The sequence below is a fragment of the Nycticebus coucang genome, chromosome 2 (assembly GCF_027406575.1).
Source record: "Nycticebus coucang isolate mNycCou1 chromosome 2, mNycCou1.pri, whole genome shotgun sequence".
Taxonomy (NCBI): domain Eukaryota; kingdom Metazoa; phylum Chordata; class Mammalia; order Primates; family Lorisidae; genus Nycticebus; species Nycticebus coucang.
Window position 1 is genome coordinate 136,390,250 of NC_069781.1, and position 24,774 is coordinate 136,415,023.

The following is a 24,774-nucleotide window of genomic DNA, read 5'->3' on the forward strand; positions in this document are numbered from 1 at the left end:
CCCCCCAGTGAGAGCAGAGATGCTCTGCGCCTGGCAGGGCTGGGCTCTGAGGTGCCAGGACAGGATGTGCTGGGAATACCAGGCCCTGCACCAGTGGCTCTGAGGCTGTTCTGCTGCAGGACTTCTTTACCATCTTAAAGGTTATTGGGGACTCTCAAAATGTTGTTTCTGTGCATTACGTCTGTCAATATTTATGACATTGGAAATAAAGGCTGAGAAACATTTTAAATGCTAAAGTTCACTAATTCATGTAAAATTGTAATAAGCCCATGACATGTTAACATAAATAAGATTTTAGGAAAAATAACTGTGTTTTTCCCAACACAGCAGAGGTAGTGAGAAGGGGGTGTCGTACACCCCTCACATGTCCTCAATGGCTCGTCCAACAGGACAGCCGCACCCTCTGATCTGTCTCAGCTTTCAGTCTGTTGCTGAGCCAGCCCCACATCAGCGGCCTCCACCAGGCTCTGTGGAATGCTCCAGAAGAGAGGAGAGGAAAGAGGAAGTAACTTCTAACAGTTATGAGAAAAGTTTTGACCTCCTCGATGCTCTGAAATCATCTCAGAAAACCAGGAGTTCCCATACTTTATTTTGAAAACTTCTGTCTGTGGACATACCAGAGGGAATTATTTTCCATTATCATAAACAAAGGGCCACTGTTGCAACATCGGAGGCAGGATGACATCATGGTTCAAAACACAAGGGTTGAGCTAAACGGATTAGGGGCTCAGGTTCCGGCTTCCATACTTAGCTGTGCGGCCTGAGGTCAGGAGCTTTTTTGTTTTGTTTCACAGTTGATATATTTCCTTTTCTGCCTTGATTTTAAAGGTAAAACATGCCCACCGAAAAGCATTCAAATGGAACAGAAACATGTAAAGTTAAATTCGGGAGTTTTCCCATAATCCCCTTTTATTAAACAAGAAAAATAATTGTACTGATGTTGCCAGGTTACTGTCAGACACAAGGTCGTAAAGTGTGCTGTGTGTAACGTTTAGAAGAATGCAGACTCTGTTTCAGGGTTAGCTATGTGGTTTTTAGATATCACTTAGTGATATCCTCTTGGTAAAGTGCTGGTTCATTTTTTGCCCATTTTTCTTTTGAATTGTAGGCCATTTTCTGATTTATTTTTAGGGGTTTATTTCTTATTCTGGATGAGAGTCTTTTGTCAGACCTCATATCTCGCTGACTCAGGAAAAACCTCAGTTTATTATCCTGTAAAACTAGGAGAAAAAAATATAGTTGGTATAAAGATTAAACTAGACGAAAGAAATCATCCTTGTTATAAACTATGGAGTGCTGCACAAATGTGAATTTATATTATCCAGTGATTTTTCTCTGCAAACAAAACTTTACACATGGTCATATCTATTTTGCGTGTTTGTTTTTCTCACCGTCTACACAAAAGCAAAGGGATGGGAACGTTGAATGACATTGCCCAGTAACCTCCAAGAGAATAATTGCTGTAGACAAGCCGCAATCTGACCATTCTGCCTCATCACAGCAGTTAGCTCGAAACCACACATATGCAGTGATTCAGAGAGGTTGATTTTAAAGATCATGCTCACTTAAATCAAAGTTTCTCTTAACTGAAGAGCTCAGATTAAAAAATAAATAAATAAAAAAAGGAGAGTTGGGCCAGTTGACTTTGGGGGCTCTGCCACACTGGCCTGCTGTGGTTCCATGGTGGGCTGTGAACCCTGGCTCTCCTGGCTTCATCCCAGAGGCAGAAAGAAGTGTGGGCTCTATGTGAGAGTTGTGTGTGCCAGCGACTGCTCAGTGACAACCAGTGGCCCTGAGTGACATTGCATGGATTATAGGGGCTGCCTCTTGTCTCTGCTGCTCTAGAAGGTGGTGAGGGCAGCTGTTACAATCCCCATTTCACAGGAGAGAACATTGAAACACAAAGGAACTGAGTGCCTGCTGACTGGGGAGTGCGGTGGGAGCCCCAGGGGTCTTTTGCCTGTATGGACTCTGCTCCTCCTTGGTGCCCTCCTGCCCAAGGTGGGCAGGCATAGCTTGGCGGCAGCCTGAGGTATGCAGTTACTGAGGCCCATTGGTCCTGTGGTCTCATCGTTTGTGTCCCCCAACATTCACATGTTGAAATCCTGATCTCCAATGTGATGGCATGAGGAGGTGATTAGGTCGTGAGGGTGAGGCCCTTATGAATTAGATTCGCGCCTCTATAAACGGGGCCCCAGAGAGCTCCCTCTCCAGAAGCTGTCTGTGAACCAGGAAGCAGGCCTCACCAGACAGCAGAATTCAACCATGAGCACATTAATCTTAGACTTCCAGCTTCCAAGACTATGAAAAATAAATTTCTGTTTATGAGCCACCCAATCTATGGTATTTTCTTATGAGTGTCTGAATGGACACAGGATCTGTGCTACCCGTTAATGACCACTCTGGGATGCCTGTGGAATGCTGTCCTTAAGGAGGGTGCACCTGGTTATTTATTCAGAGGCTGTTGGTCCAGGGCTTGGAAGTTGCACCCTCTCTCTCACAGAAATCCCCTCATCTGGCAGTGTGGCTCCAGCTTGGAAGAGAAGTTGACTGTTGAAGGCAGGTTCGCCAGCTGATTCATGGTTTTTAATAAGCTCAGGTGATGCCTGAGAAGCTGGCTTTTGCCTCAGTGGAAGGTATTTAGGTCTTGGGGTAAGAAACTGGATTTTGTCCATAGGTAGAGCAGGGCAATGGGAATGGAGCCCTGCATGCCTACCCCGAATGTCCTGTCCGAGGCCAGAGGGATACGTCATCTGAGGACTTTGCAAACTCACAGGCTTGGTTGCTGTGCCCAGGTCTCCCATTTCACTTGCTGTTTGCGCCTTGCCGTGAAACCCTGAGGTGCAGGTGATGCTCAGAGATAGAGCTGCGCCTCAGTACCTCAGTGCAGAAGGCTCCCCAGGAGGCAGGGGATGGAGCTCCTGAGAGACTGGGGAAGGAGAAGGGAGTGGGGAGAACAGGAAGAGAGGCAGGCTGTGGGCTGGCTTTTGCAGCATCCCCAAGGGAGGAGAGGTGGTTTGCTTGTCAGCTGGCCAGTGTCATGCAGGATAGGAGGTGGCCCCTGATGGTTCATCACTGCCGGGTTCCCATAAAACCCCTCTGAGGCATGAGGAGGTGGCGGTTGGCCAGGAACCACTTTGCAGATGAGGAAACGGAGGCCTAGAGATGCTGTACCTCACTGGCAGTCACAGGCTAGGGATCCTGGAGACAGTATTCCCTGGACAGGGCATTGGGAAGCAGGGCTATGGGGGTGGTGCACATGGTAGACATGGGAGATCCATATATTGTGGTATTATAAGTTCAGAAAGTATAAAAGCGAAGGCTGGGCTTCAGGGCCCACCCCTTGCCACTCTGGTTGAAGTCCCCATCATCCTCTGTGAAAAGGCTGTGTTTCTTTCCTGTGTGACCCTTGTCATTGTTTGCAGTGATAAGTGTGTCATTATTGTACTGTGTGAACCCCCCCCACACACACACACACTCCATGAGCACAGCAACAATGTTCAGTCCCCATAGCATGTCTAGGGCATCACCAGGAAATGCTCTGTAAATATTCATTGAATAATGAAGGAATGAAAACTCGTCTGGACGATGGCCTGACTGCCCTGAGGACTCAGACTCGGTACTTTGTGCAGTGTGGGTGGAGGGTGATCTGGTCCTATTGTGATCATAAGCTGTGTCTGAAAATGAGTGGGGAAGCTGTGCGTCTGTGTGTGTAAGTGTGTGGATGCATGTGTGCGTGTGTAGGGACCATAGGCTACACACTGAGGGAGGAAAAGCGGTCAAGAGCTTTGTCACTGCAGACAGGGAGCTGAGAGGCTGGGGATGGGAGGGGAGGAAGGAGATCCCATCCATTTTTGGAACACAGATGGCAGCCCCTGTCCCTCTGGAGTCTCTGTGAAGGGTTCCCTGAGGTGGCAGCTCTGCATTCTCAGATGGTGACTGGCCGCTTTTTGTTGATTACGGTTTGAAATGCCGTACTTGGTCCCAAGCTGCTGCACACCACAGAAGTTCAGTGTCCCTCTAAAGAGGTTTCTGTGAGAATGTTGGAGAGAAGAAAGCCTTTTAATTAGATTGGTGGTAATTGAGCTCTCAAAGCACAGAAGCCTCAGAAGATGAAGACACAAATGCAATTAAAAGACAGAAAGGTACCTAAATGGAACCTTTGCTAATTTTAAGTCCATTAAAAACAACAACTCCTTAATAAGTTGAGGCAACAGATACATGTCCTCAAATGTTTAACACCACTTCCCAGTAACTTTGCAGTTTGAACTGGAACTGAAGAACTTCTGCAGTTTAAATGCATAGCTCTGTTGGGGGTCATTTGCTCAGTACAGAATCCAGGGAAATGTTTAGCTCTACAACTTTTTCCATTGAAAAATCCCAGCATGTTTTATTTGGAAAATGGGCTGTATTTTTTCTTGCAACTGAAGCGGCAGCTTTTTCTTGATTTAGCCACTGGCTTGGGGCCCCTGGAAACATCGTCTGTCCCTCCCCAGGTAGCCCAATTCTGCTGTGTCCTGGCCCCACCTGGCAGATCTAACCCCCAAAGATGTCCAGCACGTAGGCAGCTAGGACAGGGCATTGATGCATCAAAGTGTCCCTGCCAACTCTTTCTGTGTTCAGCGCACTTTTACTTTGGTAGGAGGCAGCATTCATTTCTCGTTTGCTTGCGGCCTGCTGACCATGGCCCAGCAGACACCATGTTCTTTCTGCCTTTGAGACTTTGTAGACGTCCCGTCAGCGAACTAGGCTAAGCAGTTCTTAGCTAGAGGGGCTCAGGGTCCCAGCTCCCAGGCAGTTCTTCATGGAGGCATTAATAGTTTCCTTGGAGAGGGTGCCAACTGCTAATTTACAGAGTCTTTTAGGATGGAATTGAGTGTTAAATACTGAGCAACAACGTTCTCCGTCTGTCTGTTGCACAGATCTCACTCCTTGTTCTTTTTCGTGGTGTTTTTTGCTGGGCCATATTGGGCTTGGCCAGCCACGAGGAAATGCTGGTGGCATCCCACTTGGAAAGGCCAATATGACTAGACTCTTCTTTAGATGTCTTGTGCCCAAGCAAAGCCACAGTTGATAATGCTGTCCACAGCTCCCTGGTGAGTACGTGGACATGGTATCCTGTGGATCCTGAACTCTGGTGATTTGGACATTTGGAGAAACGGTCTCTGGAGTCAGAAAGATCCAATTGGAAAGGCTCCTTAGTAAAGTCACCTCATCTTTCTGACTCCTAGTTTACTCAACTGGATAGGATTTACCTTCAGGAGTATGTCAGGAGCCCTGATATGTTGCCTGATGGCTAAAGGGTGGTAGAAAAGACAGCTCAGATCTGCTGGGACAGGGCTGGACCAGGGTCTATGCAGCCCCATCAGCATAGGGCCAGGCAGCTCTGTGCAAGGACGTGGCCCCTGTCCTGTGGGGGAGGGAGGCACAAAGTATTGGTATTTGTTTAAAAGTGTATGCATTCTGGTAGTAAAACTGACTTTGAAACATTAGAGTTTGCACCCAATTTTATGCTCTTGTAACATATATAAATTATTTAAAAACAAAGATAAATAGCCAATCATTAGCAAGCATCACTTTTGGATAGCAGTGTTTCAAGGTTTTAAATTTTTCCTTTATACTTTTCCGTCTTTTGTAACTGCTCTAATAATAAATGTGTCTTACCTCAGAATAAACAGAAAAGCTTCACTCTGGGGAAATGCTGATTGCATATATTGGAAGTGCTTGGTGCATTCTAATTCTACACAAACAATGATCAGATCCCAACAGCCAGATCCCCACGTGAATTATTGTCTACTTCTTTCTTTTGTAAACCTATCAATCATTTATGCTGCTTTTTTTTTTGTTTGTTTGTTTTGTTAAAGGATGAGAAGAACCAAGTTTTAACCACCAACATTTGGCTGCAGATGGTAAGTGAAGGCAGTGGGAGTCCCTGCCCACGGACCTTGCCTGCTCTTGCTTACATGATCTTGTCTTGGATTTGCAGGGAAAGCAGAGGTGTGGGGAGAAGAGCCAGGGCTGTGACCCTGACTCCCCACCTTCCAACAGTGAATGCTGGGTGCATTGCCCTGCAGTCTGCAGAGCTCAGTGTCAGGGCTGTGATCCTGACTCCCCACCTGCTGACAGTGAATGCTGGGTGCATTGCCCTGCAGTCTGCAGAGCTCCGTGTCAGGGCTGTGACCCTGACTCCCACCTGCCAACAGCGAATGCTAGGTGCATTGCCCCGCAGTCTGCAGAGCTCAGTGCATGCTTGTGTGTACAACAGGGTGATTTGCGGACATTTCAGAAGCACTGTGCAATATGAGAAGAGGCAGGGCTGCATTTAGATGTACCATACCCTCAACCTGAACTCTAGCCAATGCCTGGAGCCCAGGGGCTCCTGCCTTGCTCCCTGTACCCTCCACAGCTGCATGTTTGAATCACACGGAGTGCTCTTAAGCTAGAGGTCCTCACGCTTTGTACTCAAGTGATGCCTTCCAGAACCTTGAAATTTTGTATGTTTCATTTGTAGATTTCTACCTTGACATCTAGAATTATAACCTAAACTTAATTGCAAGGGATGCCACTTTCATCGAATTGTAAATATCTACATAAAAAAAAAAAAATCACATTGTCCTAGCACTCCGGGAGGCCAAGGAGGGTGGATTGCTTGAGCTCAGATGGATTGCTTGATATCAGCCTGAATAAGAGCCAGACCCTGTCTCTACTACAAATAGAAAAACTAGCTGGGCATGTGGCTGGCACCTATAGTCCCAGCTACTCAGGAGGCTGAGGCAAGAAGATTGCTCGAGTCCAAATGTTATGATCTTATGAGGTTGCTGAGAGCTATGATGCAATGGCACTTTACAAACCAGGGTGACAGAGTGAGACTCTGTCTCAAAAAAAAATCAAATTGTCTCTAATTTTAGTGAAATCTAAATACCCTATTAATTTTTTTTTTTTATTAAATCATAGCTGTGTACATTAATGCAATCATGGGGTACAATGTGCTGGTTTTATATACAATTTGAAATGTTTTCATCAAACTGGTTAACATAGCCTTCATGGCATTTTCTCAGTTATTGTGTTAAGACATTTATATTCTACATTCAGTAAAATTTCACATGTACCCTTGTAAGATGCACCGTAGGTGTGGTCCCACCAATTACCCTCCCTCCACCCATCCTTCCCCTCCCCTCGCTTTCCTCTCCCCTTTCCATTTCTTCTTAGGCTATAATTGGGTTATAGCTTTCTTATGAAAATTGGTTTTGTAGTAAGACTGAGTACATTAGATACTTTTTCTTCCGTTCTTGAGATACTTTGCTAAGAAGAATATGTTCTAGTTCCATCCATGTGAACATATAAGAGGTAAAGTCTCCATCTTTCTTATACCATACTAATTTGATGTCCTGATTAATCATTTAATACCATGTGAACAAGCCCTTCTTAAAAATGTAGAATATTTTAGAGTTCCTTTTACTTTGTACCTGCATTTCTGTTCCACTTTCCATACAAAACCTTATCCTAATGTAATATAATTTTATGTTTGAAGGTCTTTCATTAATCACATTGTCTTGGTTTTCTCAAATTTAAATATTTACATAAAAATTATTCCTTTGGACCATAAATATTGAAAATGTCTTCTGGATTGATTTCATATTGCTATCATTATTGGTACATCATTCATCAAAATGGCATAAATTACATTTTTTAATAAATAGTAAACAATTTTTTTTTTACTGGAAATGCATGTCTTTGCCAAAGGTGAGACTTTGTTGTAAATTAACTTATGTATCCACAGATAAGAGAATGATAGAGTTTTTGTCATTAATTCTATACATGTCTTTTAAATAGGTGTAGTAGCACGGGTAATTGGTGATGGAAAGGATTTCACTAAAGCAGTGTTATTCATTCCTTTGAACTTCTTCCAGATCACATAGCAAAAATAATGTAATTTTCATCAAATGTGTCAGCTAACGACTTCATTAGCTTTTCTTTCAATTGGTTTTCTTTCTTTCTTTTTTTTTTTTTGAGACAGCGTCTCACTTTGTTGCCCAGGCCAGAGTGCCATGGCATCACCCTAGCTCACGGTAACCTCAAATTCCTGGGCTCAAGCAAGCCACCTACCTTAGCCTCCCGAGTAGCTGGGACTACAGGTGGCTGCCACAATAGCCCACAGGTTTTTATAGACGGGGTCTCAGTCTTGGTCAGGCTGGTCTCGAACTCCAGAGCTCAAGTGATCTCCCCACCTTAGCCTCCCAGAGTGTTAGGATTATAGGCGTGAACCACCTTGAGTCTGGGCTTCAATTTTGTTGAAATCAAAAAACTAAATCAAAGAACTAAAAATGCAGCTGACCTTTAAAATATTAGCCACCCAATTTGTAAAGTGATTTACACAGACACTGACAATTTGAATAGACCGTTTGTTTGCTTCTTGGGCCAGGATCCCAAGATAAAACAGATATGGCCTTCTTTGTAAAGTGGGATGAGAAGAGTAAAAGTGGAGGCAAAGGATATTCCCAGGTGGTTGATTCTTGAGCAGGTGAGTTTTCCTGGGAATACTCGTGGAATTGAGGGATAAAACACAGATCTGCTTAAAGCCACCTGCTGACCGTCCCAGGGGCATCCTTAGCCACAGGTGAGATCCGCTGCAGAATCTACCTGTAATGAGTGAGGTGGAAGCCTTGGGAGTTTCCTCTGCAGGATTTAAAGCATGTGGTTCAATGAGCACAGGCCTCATCTAGGAGGCCTACTCCAGCTTCCCTTCTTTACCTCAGTGACAATCCGTGCTTCCCTGGAAGGCCAGCCTCCCTCCCTTGCAGGGGATAGGCTGTATCCTGGGGCCTGCTGCCAGCCTCCCTTTAACAATTGTGCCTATGTCCTTTTCAGTCTTGCCCTTCCCATAGTCTTTTTCCTCTGGATACATGGTAACATTGTACATCCCTGTGCTCCCACCAAAACTCTCAGAGTCACCCTTCCCTCTTACCTTTCACCCCTATACGTCAGCAGATTCTGGCAGCTTGATCTTCAGAGCAGATCAGGGTCTGACCACTGGCATCATGTCAGTGGCTCCACCCTGCTCTAAGCCACCGTGGTCATTGCCCCCTTCCCTTGCTACAGGCTCCTGCCCAGGCTTCCTGCTCCCACCCTTCCCTCCAGATCGTGCCCTTCTTAGCACTGCAGCCAGTGTGGTCCTAGTGAGAGGAAGGGAGGGTTTAGCCACGTTCCCCCACCCTACCGCGCACGTCCCTGGGGGCTCCTATCTCCTTGGGAACATGGCAGCAGAAGTCCTGAAGTGTCCTTTGGTTCCCCCCCTGCCCAGGCCACCTCGCTCTCCCATCCTGTCTCCTCCTCATCCTTGCTGTGCTCGCGCCCCGCCCCCATGCTGTGTGAGGCGCATGTCCCCTGAGCACCTTAGGGCCTCTTGCTGCTCCCCCTGCCTGAAAGGCTCTTTCCCTGAGAACTGCTTGATTTCCCCCCCATCTTCATACTCTCTGTTCCTGAAGATCAGCTTCTCCAGGAAGCCTTCCCTGAGCAGTTACTGTCTCAAGCCCTCCCCGCTCCCACCAGCCGGCTGTGTTTTTCTTTTCTTTTTTTTTTTTTATTGAATCATAACTGTATACATTGATATGATCATGGGGCATCATATACTCGCTTCATAGACCATTTGACACATTTTCATCACAATGGTTAACATAGCCTTTCCGGCGTTGTCTCAGTTACTGTGCCAAAACATTTACATTCTACATTTACCAAGTTTCGCAAATACCCCTGTAAGATGCACCACAGGTGTGATCCCACCGATCCCCCTCCCTCTATCCACCCCCCCCTTTCCCACTTCTCCCTATTGTTAGGTTGTAACTGGGTTATAGCTTTCATGTGAGAGCCCCAAATTAGTTTCATAGTAGGGCTGAGTACATTGGGTACTTTTTCTTCCATTCTTGAGATACTTTACTAAGAAGAATATGTTCCAGCTCCATCCATGTAAACATGAAAGAGGAAAGTCTCCATCTTTCTTTAAGGCTGCATAGTATTCCATGGTGTACATATACCACAATTTATTAATCCATTCGTGGCTCGATGGGCACTTGGGCTTTTTCCATGACTTAGCTATTATGAATTGGGCCGCAATAAACATTCTGGTACAAATATCTTTGTTATGTTGTGATTTTTGGTCTTCTGGGTATATGCCCAGCAGAGGAATTACAGGATTGAATGGCAGATCTATTTTTAGATCCGGCTGTGTTTTTCTCCCAAACACCTCTCACCACCTGACCTCTCTTGTACTCACTCATTTGTCTGTCCTTGGGCTCCGAGACATTGTCCCTTGCTGGAATGTGGCCTGAGGAGGGCAGGGCTGTGGCGGGTGTGCTCCCGGGTGGGCCCCTAGCTCCTAGCCTACTGTCTCCCCTGTAGCAGGCCCCCAACTTCTGTTGAATGTAAGAATGAAACAAAAACTCTAGTTAAATCTAGGAGGGGCTCAGGTCATATGACACAAAGTAAAGTCAACTCCTAAACAGTGGGACAGTGTGGTACTGGGTAAGGTAAAGCTCTGGAAATCCAGGAGCTGGTGCCCATATTTCCCTTTTTACTCAGACCTCTGTGCTTCCCTGCTGTCTGAAGATCATGCCCACCCTTGATATTTTTCTTGCATGTGTTATGACTGAGCCCTCTCCCTGGTGCCTGCCTCCTTAGCCCTGGGAAAGCAACTGGTCTTCAGCAATGCATATGATTTGGCAATTAATTTTTTTAAAGGTGTTTGTTTCCAGGAAAAATGTAACTGGATTATTTTGTTTTGAGTTCAGATGCTCCTGAATAAACATCCCTCTTTTGGTAGATGACACTAGAGCCCTCTAAATTGCTTTCAAATCCTGCTTCTTTCTTTTTTCTGCCCCCAGCCCCCTTTTTTTGAGATAGAGTCTCACTCTGTCACCCTCGGTAGACTGCCGAGGAGTCATCATCATAGCTCACAGAAACCTCGGACTCTTGTGCTGAAGCCATCCTCTTGCCTCAGCCTCCCAAATAGCTGGGAACATAGGTCCAGCCACGGTGCCCAGCTATTTTTTTTTCCTATTTTTAGTAAAGACGGGGTCTATCTCTTGCTCAGGCTGATCTCAAACTCCTAAGCTCAAGCAGTCTCACCTACCTCAGGCCGCCAGAGTGCTGGGATTACAGGAGTGAGCCACCACACCCGGCCCTGCTTATTTCTAATTTGCAGAAGCATCTACAGCTTCATTTATTTGAAAACTATCTGATTTGCCTTCTTCAGCTAAGTTTTTGGAGTGGCCTGCTCTGTGGAAGGCTTTGAAGTAGGCGAGGTAAGAGGACCTACAAAGGTGTGAGACCCAGCTTTACTGTAGGCCCCTTACAGTCGGGCTGTGTAATTAACACATTAAAAAGAAGAAGAAGAAAAGGTTAAAATAGGTAGCAAGACACGTAGTTCCCTAGAGATGTTGCAGGATTCAGGCTGGTGGTTAGACAGTGGAGGGTACAGGTGCGAGAAATCTCCCTTCACAAAAACAGAAGCAGAAGAAACCCAGAGCTTCCACCTGGGGCACCGGCATCTCCGGGTGTTTGGTTTTAATACTTACTTCCAGGTGCCTACCACATGAAGAACATGCCAGTTCCCTCAAAGTTGGGTAAGAACACTTATCTGGGAATTGGCACCTGTAGGTCACTGTCTCCCAACTGCATTTTTTAGCAAATCACAAAAATCTTGGGTTTAAGATAAATCCTAACAGTTCCATAACCAACACCTGAGTCGCTGTGCCCACCCGTCCTGCCCAGCATGTCAGAGGGGAGGCCCCATTGTTTTTATTGGCCACAGCACCGACATGGGGGACTCAGGTGTCACCAAGGGCAGTTGTGGAAGCTGCCCTGGGGCCATCTCTAAACTGCCATCCATTGATTGCTGTCCTTGTGTTCTCTGGCTGGTCGCTGGCCTGGCCTGACCCCATGAGAATAACAGACACATGACAAGGGAAGCTCAATATTGAAGGCCCAGGGCCAGGGTTCCCAGGGAAAGGAGAGACGTGGCAGGAAACACACACTTGTGGCCGGGTGGCTCTCGGTGGGGAGTGGGGGGCTAGGGGGTTCTCTTCCACAGTTTCATGTTGCTAATTTCTGTTCTAAAAATATGTATCCATCATAATTCTTTCTCCAGGGTATTTTAACTCTGAGGTCAATTTCTATGCATTTAAAACGGAAGGGGAAGAAAAAATAAATACATAAATTTTCTGTGACCAATAGATTGTTGATTTTGTTTTTCCTTTTCCCAGTTGCCCTTGATTTTGTACAACTTTCAGATTATGCAGATGACCTGGAAGAATAGAAATTGTCCATCTCTCCACTTACCTCTTCCTATTCTTTTTTTTTTTAATTGTTGGGGATTCATTGAGGGTACAATAAGCCAGGTTACACTGATTGCAATTGTTAGGTAAAGTCCCTCTTGCAATCATGTAAAGTCCATAAACGTTATCCACCATATTAACAGAGGCAAAAATAAAGATCACATGGTCCTCTCAATAGATGCAGAAAAAGCATTTGATAAAATCCAGCATCCTTTTCTAATTAGAACACTGAAGAGTATAGGCATAGGTGGCACATTTCTAAAACTGATTGAAGCTATCTATGACAAACCCACAGCCAATATTTTACTGAATGGAGTAAAACTGAAAGCTTTTCCTCTTAGAACTGGAACCAGACAAGGTTGTCCTCTGTCACCTTTACTATTCAATGTAGTGCTGGAAGTTCTAGCCAATATAATTAGGCAAGACAAGGAAATCAAGGGAATCCAAATGGGAGCAGAGGAGGTCAAACTCTCCCTCTTTGCTGACGACATGATCTTATACTTAGAGAACCCCAAAGACTCAACCACAAGACTCCTAGAAGTCATCAAAAAATACAGTAATGTTTCAGGATATAAAATCAATGTCCACAAGTCAGTAGCCTTTGTATACACCACTAACAGTCAAGATGAGAAGCTAATTAAGGACACAACTCCCTTCACCATAGTTTCAAAGAAAATGAAATACCTAGGAATATACCTAATGAAGGAGGTGAAGGACCTCTATAAAGAAAACTATGAAATCCTCAGAAAGGAAATAGCAGAGGATATTAACGAATGGAAGAACATACCATGCTCATGGACGGGAAGAATTAACATTGTTAAAATGTCCATACTTCCCAAAGCAATCTACCTATTCAATGCCATTCCTATCAAAATACCAACATCGTACTTTCAAGATTTGGAAAAAATGATTCTGCGTTTTGTATGGAACTGGAAAAAACCCCGTATAGCTAAGGCAGTTCTTAGTAATAAAAATAAAGCTGGGGGCATCAGCATACCAGATTTTAGTCTGTACTACAAAGCCATAGTGGTCAAGACAGCATGGTACTGGCACAAAAACAGAGACATAGACACTTGGAATCGACTTGAAAACCAAGAAATGAAACTAACATTCTACAACCACCTAATCTTTGATAAACCAAACAAGAACATACCTTGGGGGAAAGACTCCCTATTCAATAAATGGTGTTGGGAGAACTGGATGTCTACATGTAAAAGACTGAAACTGGACCCACACCTTTCCCCACTCACAAAAATTGATTCAAGATGGACCTCTTCCTATTCTTAAGAGGAAGCAAGCAGCTGGCATTTTTCCCCTCTCTGCCGATGAGTTTTATCATTTGTGAAGACTCGTCAGACAATCTGGTTTAATCTATGACAAGAAATGACAGAAGCCATTTCAGTTTTTGAGGAGACATTTGCCCCAAACAGAGACTTAACATTTGCTTTTTCAAAAGTATGTCTTCTCTTATTTTGGAATATTGGCAATTTTTCTAGCTTTAGATTTCCTAGCCTCTTTGCGTCATTCTCTGTTTTTAACTTAATTCTAATCCAGAGAATTGGAATTAGCGGCTCTAACAGCATTCACATCACAGAACGTTAGATCATAAACCATATTTACTTCTAAAATGTTTACCTTTTTGATTAATTCAGTCATCAGCCATTTATATCTGACATAGGAAGGCCACACTTGGGTTATGATAGAGTCTCAGGGTTGTAGGTATTGTTTCAATTGTTCCCTTTCACTGGGAGAAAAATGCTTCAGGGGTAAGGAATAGAAGGAAACCTACTTTCTTTCTCTGAGATCAAAATAGTTGACTGAAAGAATTTTTAAAAGATATGTGTGTGTGGTATTTTCTAATATCAAATACGTCTTTTCTAACACCGATCACTAACTCTCAGTTGTAACTGAGTTCGCAGCAACTCAGCTCAATTCCAACACCGTGTCCCTGGAGTTCACGTCACCGGGCTCGGGCCCTTGGGACTGCCCCAGTCATAGAGGACAGCTGCAAATGGGGCAACCGACCTGGCCGCCTGCGCACACTTCTGCTCAGCTGGCCACAAATCCGGGGGTTCCCATGTCCCCCCAGCCGCAGGTCTAATAATACTCTAGGGGAGCTCACACAACTCAGAAACACACTTTACGTACATTTACTCTAAAAGATACAACTCAGGAGCAGCCAAATTGAAGTGATGTGTGGGGCAAGGTATGTGGGGCCTGAAAGGGGGCAGGGAGCTCCCCTGTTTTCTCCGGAAACAGCCACCCTCCCCACACTTTCCTTTGTTCACAAGGAGATTTTATAACTCTATCCCCTGCCCCTCCCTCCCCCTTCTGGACAGGGGTGGGGTGCTGCAGTCTGGACCTCTGCTCACTGGCTTGGTCTCCCTGGTGAGCATCCCTACCCTGAAACTACCTGGGGGCCCAACCGTGAGTCACCTCATTAGCACAAGCTCAGGTGTGGTCAAAAGGGGCTCTTTATGAATAATAAAAGATGCTCCTGTCACTCAGGGAAGTCCTGGGTTGTAGGAGCTTTGGGCCAGGAAAACAAAATACTGTGTTTTTCTTATTATACCATAGAAATGTTTTTATTTTTTTATTTTTTTTTTATTAAATCATAGCTGTGTACATCAATATGATCATGGGGCACCATACACTCGTTTCATAGAATATTTGACACATTTTCATCTCATTAGTTGACATAGCCCTCCTGGCATTTTCCTAGTTACTTTGCCAAGACATTTACATTCCACATTTGCCAAGGCTCACATGTACCTTTGTAAGATGCACCGCAGGTGTGATCCTTTCAATCCCCCTCCGTCTACCACGCTTTCCCCCTTCCCCCTGTTCTTAGGTTGTAACTTGGTTATAGCTTTCGTGTGAAGGTCCTAAGTTAGTTTCATAGTAGGGGTGAATACTTTGGATATTTTTTCTTCCATTCTTAAGACACTTTACTGAGAAGAATATGTTCCAGCTCCATCCATGTAAACATGAAGGAGGTGAGGTCTCCATCTTTCTTCAAGGCTGCATAGTATTCCATGGTGTACATACACCACAATTTGTTAATCCATTCGTGGATCGATGGGCATTTGGGTTTCTTCCATGACTTAGCAATTATAAATAGGGCTGCAATAAAGATTCTGGTACAAATATCTTTGTTATGATGTGGTTTTTGGTCTTCTGGGTATATGCCCAGCAGAGGAATTACAGGATTGAATGGGAGATCTATTTTTAGATCTCTAAGTGTTCTCCATATCTCTTTCCAAAAAGAATGTATTAGTTTGCATTCCCACCAGCAGTGTAGAAGTGTTCCCTTTTCTCCACATCCACGCCAACATCTCTGGTCTTGAGATTTTGTGATATAGGCTAGTCTCACTGGAGTTAGATGATATCTCAAAGTGGTTTTGATTTGCATTTCTCTGATGATTAAAGATGATGAGCATTTTTTCATATGTCTGAAGGCCGCTTGCCTGTCTTCTTCGGAGAAGTTTCTTTTCAATTCTCTTGCCCAGCCTGTGATGGTATCCCTTGTTCTTTTCTTGCTAATGCGTTTGAGTTCTCTGTGGATTCTGGTTATTAAACTATAAAAATACTAGAAGAGAATGCAGGGAAAACCCTTGAAGAAATTGGGTTGGGTGAGTTTTTTATGAGAAGGACCCCCCGGGCGATTGAAGCAGCTTCAAAAATACACTTTTGGGACTTGATCAAACTAAAAAGCTTCTGCACAGCCAAGAACACAGTAAGTAAAGCAAGCAAACAGCCCACAGAATGGGAGAAGATATTTGCTGGTTACGTCATAGGTATGTTTTTAAAGCGTTGACAAGCTTCTCTTTTCCTCCCTCCCTCTCCTACTCCTGCCCCTCAGCATTCCTGTGCCCCATCTGCATCCACACGCCCCTGAAGGGCATCCCCCAGGCAGGTTCCCATGGGGGCCCAGGTATCAGAGCCAGGGAAGCATTGGGATTCCTCTGCTGAATTTTGATCAATGCCTTCCCTTCCTCCCCTGGTATCAACCCCATACACTCTTCTCTTGAAGATTTAATCGGAAAGAATCTCACAGAAACAAGGAGTGAAGGAAAAGCACAGGCTCCTGTGAACGTGCTGATGGGGTTTCCAGGTTCACAAGGAACCTAACTCTGTTAGGCCTCACTCTAAGGGCAATATGCCAGGTGCCCTCTGCAAAGACTTTGTCCCCTGCCCCTGCTCCCAAAGGACCTAGGAAGGGAGAGCTTTGTGAGGACAGACAGCTGCTTTCTGTGTGTCTGTGGCCTTATTCCACATCCATTCTTAGGGAACCTTCATGGGAGCTTTTTGGGCAGGGAACTAGCACTCCTGAGCTCTGACCAGGCCCCAGGGCACATGGTGTGTGGTCCTTGCCCCAGCCCCCAACACCATGTCCACAACTCTTTCTGCCTCTGGCAGCACCTGGGTTACTACTATGAGGACAGTTGCTATGTCCTGTAGGATTTTGGGAAGTGGAGGAATCTTTTTTTTTTTTTAAAGCCATCATTTATCACTTGCCTGTTAGGACCATATGACTTTAACGTTCTGCTGCAGGCACTGTCTTCTTTTCATCCCACGAGGCAGGGTACACACCAGGAAACTGCAGCTCAGAGAGGGTGATTTCCTCCTCAGACTCTTACAGCAAGTCTCTGCCAGAGTCTTGATGCAAACTCAGATTTTTCTGAATCTGAAATGCCCTCCCTCCTCACCCCACCCCCATCCCATTTACTTCTCCAAGGCCAGCTCTGGTAGAACCAAAGATACAGGTTTGCTTGAAGTAATGCAATTCAGTCCTGACCCAACGGCAGACTAACAAGATCCAGCCCTCTGAGCTGCCTTGTAATGACACTGATGCCCCTGGGTTGTGGTAGGGGTGGGCAGACACATGACAGTGAGCATGCAGAATGGCTGTGGTCTGTCTGGCTCAGGCAGGGGATGGGGGACAAGACGCCTCACTGGATTTTGTGGAAGTGGACAGGCAGTTTGCAGCTGCGGCGGTGCCATAAGGGGACTTGGCCACCAAGCATTGCTCTCCTCACCTCCCTTCCCTCTGTGGACATTTCAGCAGATAGGGAGAAGGGTGTGGGGCCACCGTGCCCACCTCCCATGGCAGTTTCTGGAGCCTGTGATGCTGATTAGCATCACAACAATGGTGAATGTGACTGGGTGTGTGATAATCAGCAAGTGAGCCAGACAAGTGTCCCAGGGTGTGAGATGCAAGATCCTGGCAAAAAGGCAGAGGCTTTTGGTAAGGAAGGGCTTTGTGCCCAGGACTAGGGAGAGAAATGAAGGGGAACACAAGGTTGATGGTGCCAAGATGGAGCAAGCTGCAGCAAGCACAGCTTGGCTGGCACTCAGGTGTTCCTGGAAAACCACTTGGATGAGGCCCGCCCTCCTGAGTGCTCCCCTCCTGGGCCCTGTCCTCGCCACCTCCGTTTCATCTGGGACCCAGAATGGCACGTCTCAGTCCGGAATGACCCAGAGGATACTTCTGCAATTTCCATGAACACAGCCTCATTCCTGGAGGTCCAGATCTAAGATGGCCTTTCTGGGCTGCCTGACCTCCCTCAAGAATGGGGAGATTTCTGGGAAATGCCCTTGGCCCCCTCATTGCCGGTACAAAGAGAGATAGGCAGGCCTACAACCCTTCATCTGCAATTCTCAAATTGTAGCAGCTCTGAAAATTAATTTTTTCATTTCTCTAGATTTTGTTTTCAGAACTTTGTATCAGACTCATTTGTTTAAAAATCAAATGGAAATCCATGCCCAATTGAGGTATTTTTTTTTTCTCGGTTAGCGTAAATAGGCGTGTTTTCCTGCACAAATAATGCCCTGTATGATTATACAGTACCACCTTAGCCCCAGCGGGGGATAGTGCATCACGTGCCTTTCCAAGTCTTGGCAAGACTGAGCTCTTGTGCATGGGTGATCCCAGAGGGGCTGGATGAAGGATGGGGCCTGATAATGTGCACTTGGAAGGGGTTCTAAGTTCAAAGCCATCAGCTCTGAGGCCCTTGCAGGGTGGTGCTGGCTGTAGAGCAGCTACCAGTCTGCAGAGACTGTGGGGCCCAGGAAGGGCTGTTGAGCTTCTGACGAGGGAGGGGCACAGGCCTGGCTCTGAGCTCGTGTGGGTACTGCCCTAGTCCTCGGCTGTGTGCTTACATCCTGCTTCAGTATTTCACCCCAAGGTTTAGTGTTTGCATCTTCACAAGCATTATCTCTGTAACAAAATCAGAATTCAAATCTGAAAACATTCCCTTGGAAGTTTCTGAGAGGTTCTTGTGAAGCTGCACAGTGTTGTTTCATGGAAATAAATATTCTATATTTGTACAGCCTGGTTCTTATTCCAGTCGAAGTAAGTGAATTCATTTTTTCAAAATGTTCTCACAGTGAAAACTTTGAAAGCAAAACCATATTCATTTGGCTAAAAGTAATCCATCTACTGCAGGCGGAGAAGGCTTGGGGGCATGCAGCGTTAGGAATTGACTTTAATGTGGTTGTTTGCGGTGACAGCTGGACCTTAAATGTGATTTTTATGCTCTTCATGGTCCATTTTGGAAGAGAATATTTAATTCCCAGTTTCTTTATATTTTATAGCTAGCAATTAAGTTATGTAAATAAATGTCTGGAACTCTTTCTGGCTTTACACTTACCTAATAATTTCCTATAAGAAATATTAGTAGGCAGGGAAGCAAGTGCTGCTAATGGTGCCTGTGTTCTCAGTCCTGGACAGATCACTATCTGCAGTGGAATATGTCAGAATATCCAGGTGTCAAGACTGTTCGCTTCCCAGATGGCCAGATTTGGAAACCAGACATTCTTCTCTATAACAGGTAAGCATGTTGGACAAAAGGAAAATGCTTTTATCTTTGCATACATGTAGCAATCCAGTGAATTTGAATATTCTACAGAAATGCTACATATGTCATCTATAATTTGGGACCATTGCTTCCATATGACTTTCTAAGTGGATGGGTCTTTGAGAATAAGCTCTGAAGGTGTCCCTGGCGTGGCATGCCCACGTGCATGCTGCGTAAGGTGGCCATTGGCATAGGTGTGTGTGCTGTTGGTGCCTGAGCCTGCACTACTGCATAAGGAGCATTCTTGGACAAGGCATTACCTTTCCGCAATAAGTGGTAGCAGTTAATGTCAATACTAGAAGGTGCTGGCTGCCCTGGTGGGACGTGTAGCTAGAGTCCACAGTTTGAAAGCACATCATCATTGGATGTGTTCCCCGCTGTGCATCAGAGATTCTGCAGTGAAGGTGGCTGAGTGCGTGAGGACTGTCCTCTCCAGCTGTGTGCAGAAGCTTGCACTGTGGGATGCGGACCTGTGCTCTCTCTCATAGCCCTTATGCCAGGAAATGGATTCATTGGTAAACCAAGGCATTCTGACTTGTAGACCAGATACCACAAAGCTAGGTATCTAAGCAGTGTAAATTTCTAAAGCAGTAAAATTCTTTGTTAAACCATACAATCATGTAAGAGAACCTAGAAATGTTTCTTCCTAATGAGATTTCAAATATGGTAAGAAACGTCATTAAACAGGTTATTTCCTTTTTTTTTTTTAATTTTTTTATTAAATCATAAGTGTATACAATGATATGATTATGGGGCATCATACACTCACTTCATAAACCATTTGACACATTTTTATCCCAGTGGTTAACATAGCCTTTCCGGCGTTATCTCAGTTACTGTGCCAAAACATTTATATTCTACATTTACCAAGTTTCGCAAATACCCCTGTAATATGCACCACAGGTGTGATCCCACCGATTCCCCTCCCTCTACTCACCCCCCCCTTTCCCACTTCCCCCTATTGTTAAGTTGTAGCTGGGTTATAGCTTTCATGTGAGAGTCCCAAATTAGTTTCATAGTAGGGCTGTGTACATTGGGTATTTTTTCTTCCATTCTTGGGATACTTTACTAAGAAGAATATGTTCCAGCTCCATCCATGTAAACATGAAAGAGGTAAAGTCTCCATCTTTCTTTAAGGCTGCATAGTATTCCATGGTATACATATACCACAATTTATTAATCCATTCGTGGATCGATGGGCACTTCGGCTTTCATGAGGAGAACCCCCCGGGCAATTGAAGCAGCTTCAAAAATACACTACTGGGACTTGATCAAACTAAAAAGCTTCTGCACAGCTAAGAACACAGTAAGCAGAGCAAGCAGACAGCCCTCAGAATGGGAGAAGATATTTGCAGGGTATAACTCTGACAAAGGTTTAATAACCAGAATCCACAGAGAACTCAAACGCATCAGCAAGAAAAAAACAAGGGATCCCATCGCAGGCTGGGCAAGGGATTTGAAGAGAAACTTCTCTGAAGAAGACAGGCGCACGGCCTTCAGACATATGAAAAAATGCTCATCATCTTTAATCATCAGAGAAATGCAAATCAAAACTACTTTGAGATATCATCTAACTCCAATGAGACTAGCCTATATCACAAAATCTCAAGACCAGAGATGTTGGCGTGGATGCGGAGTAAAGGGAACACTTCTGCACTGCTGGTGGGAATGCAAATTAATACATTCCTTTTGGAGGGATATATGGAGAACACTCAGAGATCTAAAAATAGATCTGCCATTCAATCCTGTAATTCCTCTGCTGGGCATATACCCAGAAGACCAAAAATCACAACATAACAAAGATATTTGTACCAGAATGTTTATTGCAGCCCAATTCATAATTGCTAAGTCATGGAACAGGTTATTTCCTAATGATGACTTTGGTCCTGGGCTTTCCTGACGTGGGGAACAGTGTGACCATCTAACATTTGCCTTCCGGACGAGCTGATATGTGCTCATCCTCCATGGCTGCTTCCACCAGGCTGGGTGATTCTGTATCTTATGTGTACTTTTAATGCCTCCTTTGTCTTGGCTGCCAGTGGTCACATTCACCTACATCATTGGGCCTGTATTTAGACAAATAGCCTCTTCTGGTTTGCTGCCACTTTTCTGCTTCTTAAACTTGTTGAGCTTTGAAAATGTCTAAAATGGGAGGAGCATGTGGTCCCAGTGGAGTGGGTTAAGCATGTCATTTCCATGCCAGGACCTTGGGTCACCTGTTTTCTCGGGGACTGTGTTCCTTTGATGGGGCTTCTGTGATGGAATACTAACTGGGTGACTCCCACAACAGAAATTTATTCTGTCACACATCAAGGTGTTGGCAGGGCTGGTTTCTTGTGAGCCCCTGTCCTTGGATGGTAGATGGCTGCCTTTTCACTGTCTTCATGACAGCTGCTGTCTGTGCTGGTCTGTGCCATAACACTCCTATAAGGACACCAGTCAGGTTGTATCCTGCCTCTCCTAACAACCTCACTTTACTTTAATCACCCTTTAAAAGCTCCATCTCCAAATAGAGTCACATTTCAAGGTACTAGGTATTAGGACTTCAACATTTGGACGAGAGGAGGCCATGGTTCAGTCCCTGAAGGGGCACTGCGCTTGACCACTTATGGGGAAAGGGTTAGAGTTGAACTAATCTGGGTGTAACCCTTAAGTCATGATACTAACTATCTCTACAACCTTTCGATCTGAGATGTCTCCCTTGCAAAATGGAAGAAATGCCAACTGCGCAGAGTTTGGAAAGACACCTCTGCAGATGGAGTGGCTGGCCTTGCCAGGTACTTGGCAAAGAGTGTCGAAATTCAGTGATGGCAGTTATGGGTTGACAGGCAGGATGATGAGGTTTTCTGCTTAAGAGTAAGATGGTAAATTAACCATTTAGAAACAAATATCTATGTTTTTCATAGTTTCCAGTTTAGTTTTGTTTTAAATCTGAAATCAAGAATAAATTTTATGATATGGTGGAATCCTAATGAGGCTGTTAAGAGACGGTTTTATATAGCTTATGTGTATTTAACTCCAAAACATAAAACGTTGAGTGATTCCAGTGCTCTCTGACTAGAGAAGAATTACCAAGTTGTAACTGAATTTCAAGGAGCAAAAATAGAACAGTCTCTGCCTGAGAGATGTCAGCAGGCCCTGAGGAGCAGTGCGACCCCCACCCCTAGGCCTGACCCACCTCAGGGCCAGATCTGCTTCCCCTTCCCGCTACCCCTGTGTGCCCTCCATGGGGGGTGTTAAGGCTGCCTTGTTTGTTGAGGGACTTCCTTTCTAACGTAACTGCTAAATATGGGGCTTGTATATCCACACAAATATAATATAGAATCAAATGGGCTGCAGAGAATATTTAAGCTAAGAATAGGTATAATGTCACCCATGTATTGCTCCAGAACAAACCACCCCAAACTCAGTGGCTTAAAGAAAATAAGTGATAATATTCTTCACAATGCGGCTGGCTTACCCATGTGGCTGATGGTCCGGTTCTCACATGACACTGGCAGACAGCAGAGGGCTGGGGCTCACTGTCTGGCACGCCAAGGGGCACACTCCCTGGTGGGCTTGGCCGAGGCTGTGCAGCCTGCAGCCTGCAGCCTCAGTTCTCCAGTCTTCTCAGACTTCCTCTGAAGAACCAGGCATCCTCCAGCATGCTGGCTGGGAGTGCTCCGCAGGAGGGAGTTGGGGCTACCAGGCCTCTTAAGAACTGAGCGTGGGAGTCCCAGAACAGCCCTTACCCACATTCATTTGGTTGCAGCGGGCAGAGGCCCTGCCTGGAGTCAAGCGGGGGGGACTGTGCCCCTTCCCTCTCTGGTCCGTAGGAAGGAAGATCAGCCAAAGTGCACTCCGGGATGACCGACAATCACCGGGCAAGGAAGGAGGGTGGGACTAGCAATCTGGGGCACAGAAAGACCAGAATGGGTGTAAATCATGACATCACCCTACAAGGAGAGAGAGTTTGCAGACACAGATGTGTTCTTCTCATCCCTGGCCCCCTTTGCTGGCTTCCTTTTGCTGTATGGACTTACCGCAGGGTCCCCAGGTATGTTCAGATCAGCCACCCCCTGCCTTGTGGCCAGCCCTTCCTATGTAAGGTATTTACACCAGCATCCTGCTACCCTGGCAGGCAATGCCCCCTTCAGTCCCCCCTCTGACCTTGGCTCCACTCAACCCCCAGTCCTGCAGGGAATCCTCTCTGACATCCCTACGAAGTCTGGAACACCTTTCCCCTTCATATAGACAGGGTTCTTGTCTTTGTAGCACTTAGGGTTTGCCACCTCTTGGGCTCCTAGCAAAGCACTTAATATGTAGCTGGCAAAGGGGAGATGGCAGGAGGAAAGGAGGATATAGGAGTTGTTAGGGGGTGGCGGGGTAGGGAGCAGAAAGGCTGGGTCAGTGCAGTACAGGGCTGCTAATAACAGCCAGAGAAGAAAGTAAGAAAAGCAAAGAAATTAAATGGGCAAGCCAGAAAACATTAAGCTGTGACTAAGTCCAAAAATTGACGCAGGAAGTAGCAAAAATAGGCTAGATTTTAGAAAGATCCAAACTTTCTGATAATTCTGTTATTGGGGACTTTGAGATATGTAAAGCTTAATACTTTCTGCCAGCTTCCAGGCACTCAAAATCACATGTTCTGCTCAGTAGACTCATCTGCTGGTTCATTAATGAATGCATGAATGGGCCAGAGAGGCTCTCCCTAAAGGAGGAGGCTAAATGCCATCATTCTGCCTGAGCGATGGCTTTTGATGGAGCATTGATTCAGTGCAAGCAAAGCCTCACAAACATGTCTGTCTTAACTTCTCGCTCTGTTCCTGTTGGGTGCTGGAGTCACTAATGGTTTCTGAGATCTAATGCCTTTTCTGGGCTTTGAAAGGTCTGGGTCACTGCAAAACAGCCGTGTTGGCGTCATTTCTGGGACGAGCTGCCTTATTTCCTTGATGGACAGGAAAGCAGTGTGGCACTGCCAGCCAGCTGGCCGGGTCACTGGGAGGAGAGGACGGGCGCTAATGAATGCGTCTCTTCCTGGTGCTGATCCCAGTCATTTCTTCATTGCTTTGTTCTGCTTCACTTTAAAGCTGCAGCTCAAGTATTTTTCTGAACATGATCTTGCCCAAAGCTAGTAGCAATTATGGATGGCTTGTCACGATTTTCCCCTTTGGATGGAATTAAAGGCTGTGCTGGGATCAGCAGTTGACTTGGGTAAGGGAAGTCTGCAGCCCCACAGTTTCTCAGATGTCCCTGCATGACACAGGCAGGCAATGCCCAGCCTCTTTGGGCATCTTGTTTTTGAGTGCCTCAGTCAGAAAATTCTGTAGCAATGATGGAGAGTTTTTTCCTTGGAGAAGATTATTAAAGATGTTTTTGTGGGCTCTGAATGTTCAGAACAGTGTGGGGGTCGGCCATCCCTTTTCACAGACCATGAGAAGCTAATGTGAACGTCTGTGGGCTGGGCCTTCCCTTCATGCATGTCCCTGACCCGGTGTCTGGTGGCAGAGCCTGGGGAGGGCCGCATCTGCAGGACACACTCAGGTACATTGTGACCCAGCCTGTACAAAGGGCTCATCTTTGTACTCATCATTGAGTCACCAATG

The 24,774-nt window shown here is 45.5% G+C and overlaps 1 protein-coding gene across 1 annotated transcript in view; it reads left to right on the plus strand.

The window, feature by feature from the left end:
* Positions 1-24,774, plus strand: part of CHRNA7 (cholinergic receptor nicotinic alpha 7 subunit) — a 156,465-nt gene that overhangs the window by 70,365 nt on the left and 61,326 nt on the right. Inside the window, exons 3-4 of the mRNA XM_053581983.1 lie at positions 5,865-5,909; positions 19,053-19,162. Of these exons, the coding sequence (XP_053437958.1) occupies positions 5,865-5,909; positions 19,053-19,162 (155 nt within the window). The remainder of the gene's footprint in view (positions 1-5,864; positions 5,910-19,052; positions 19,163-24,774) is intronic.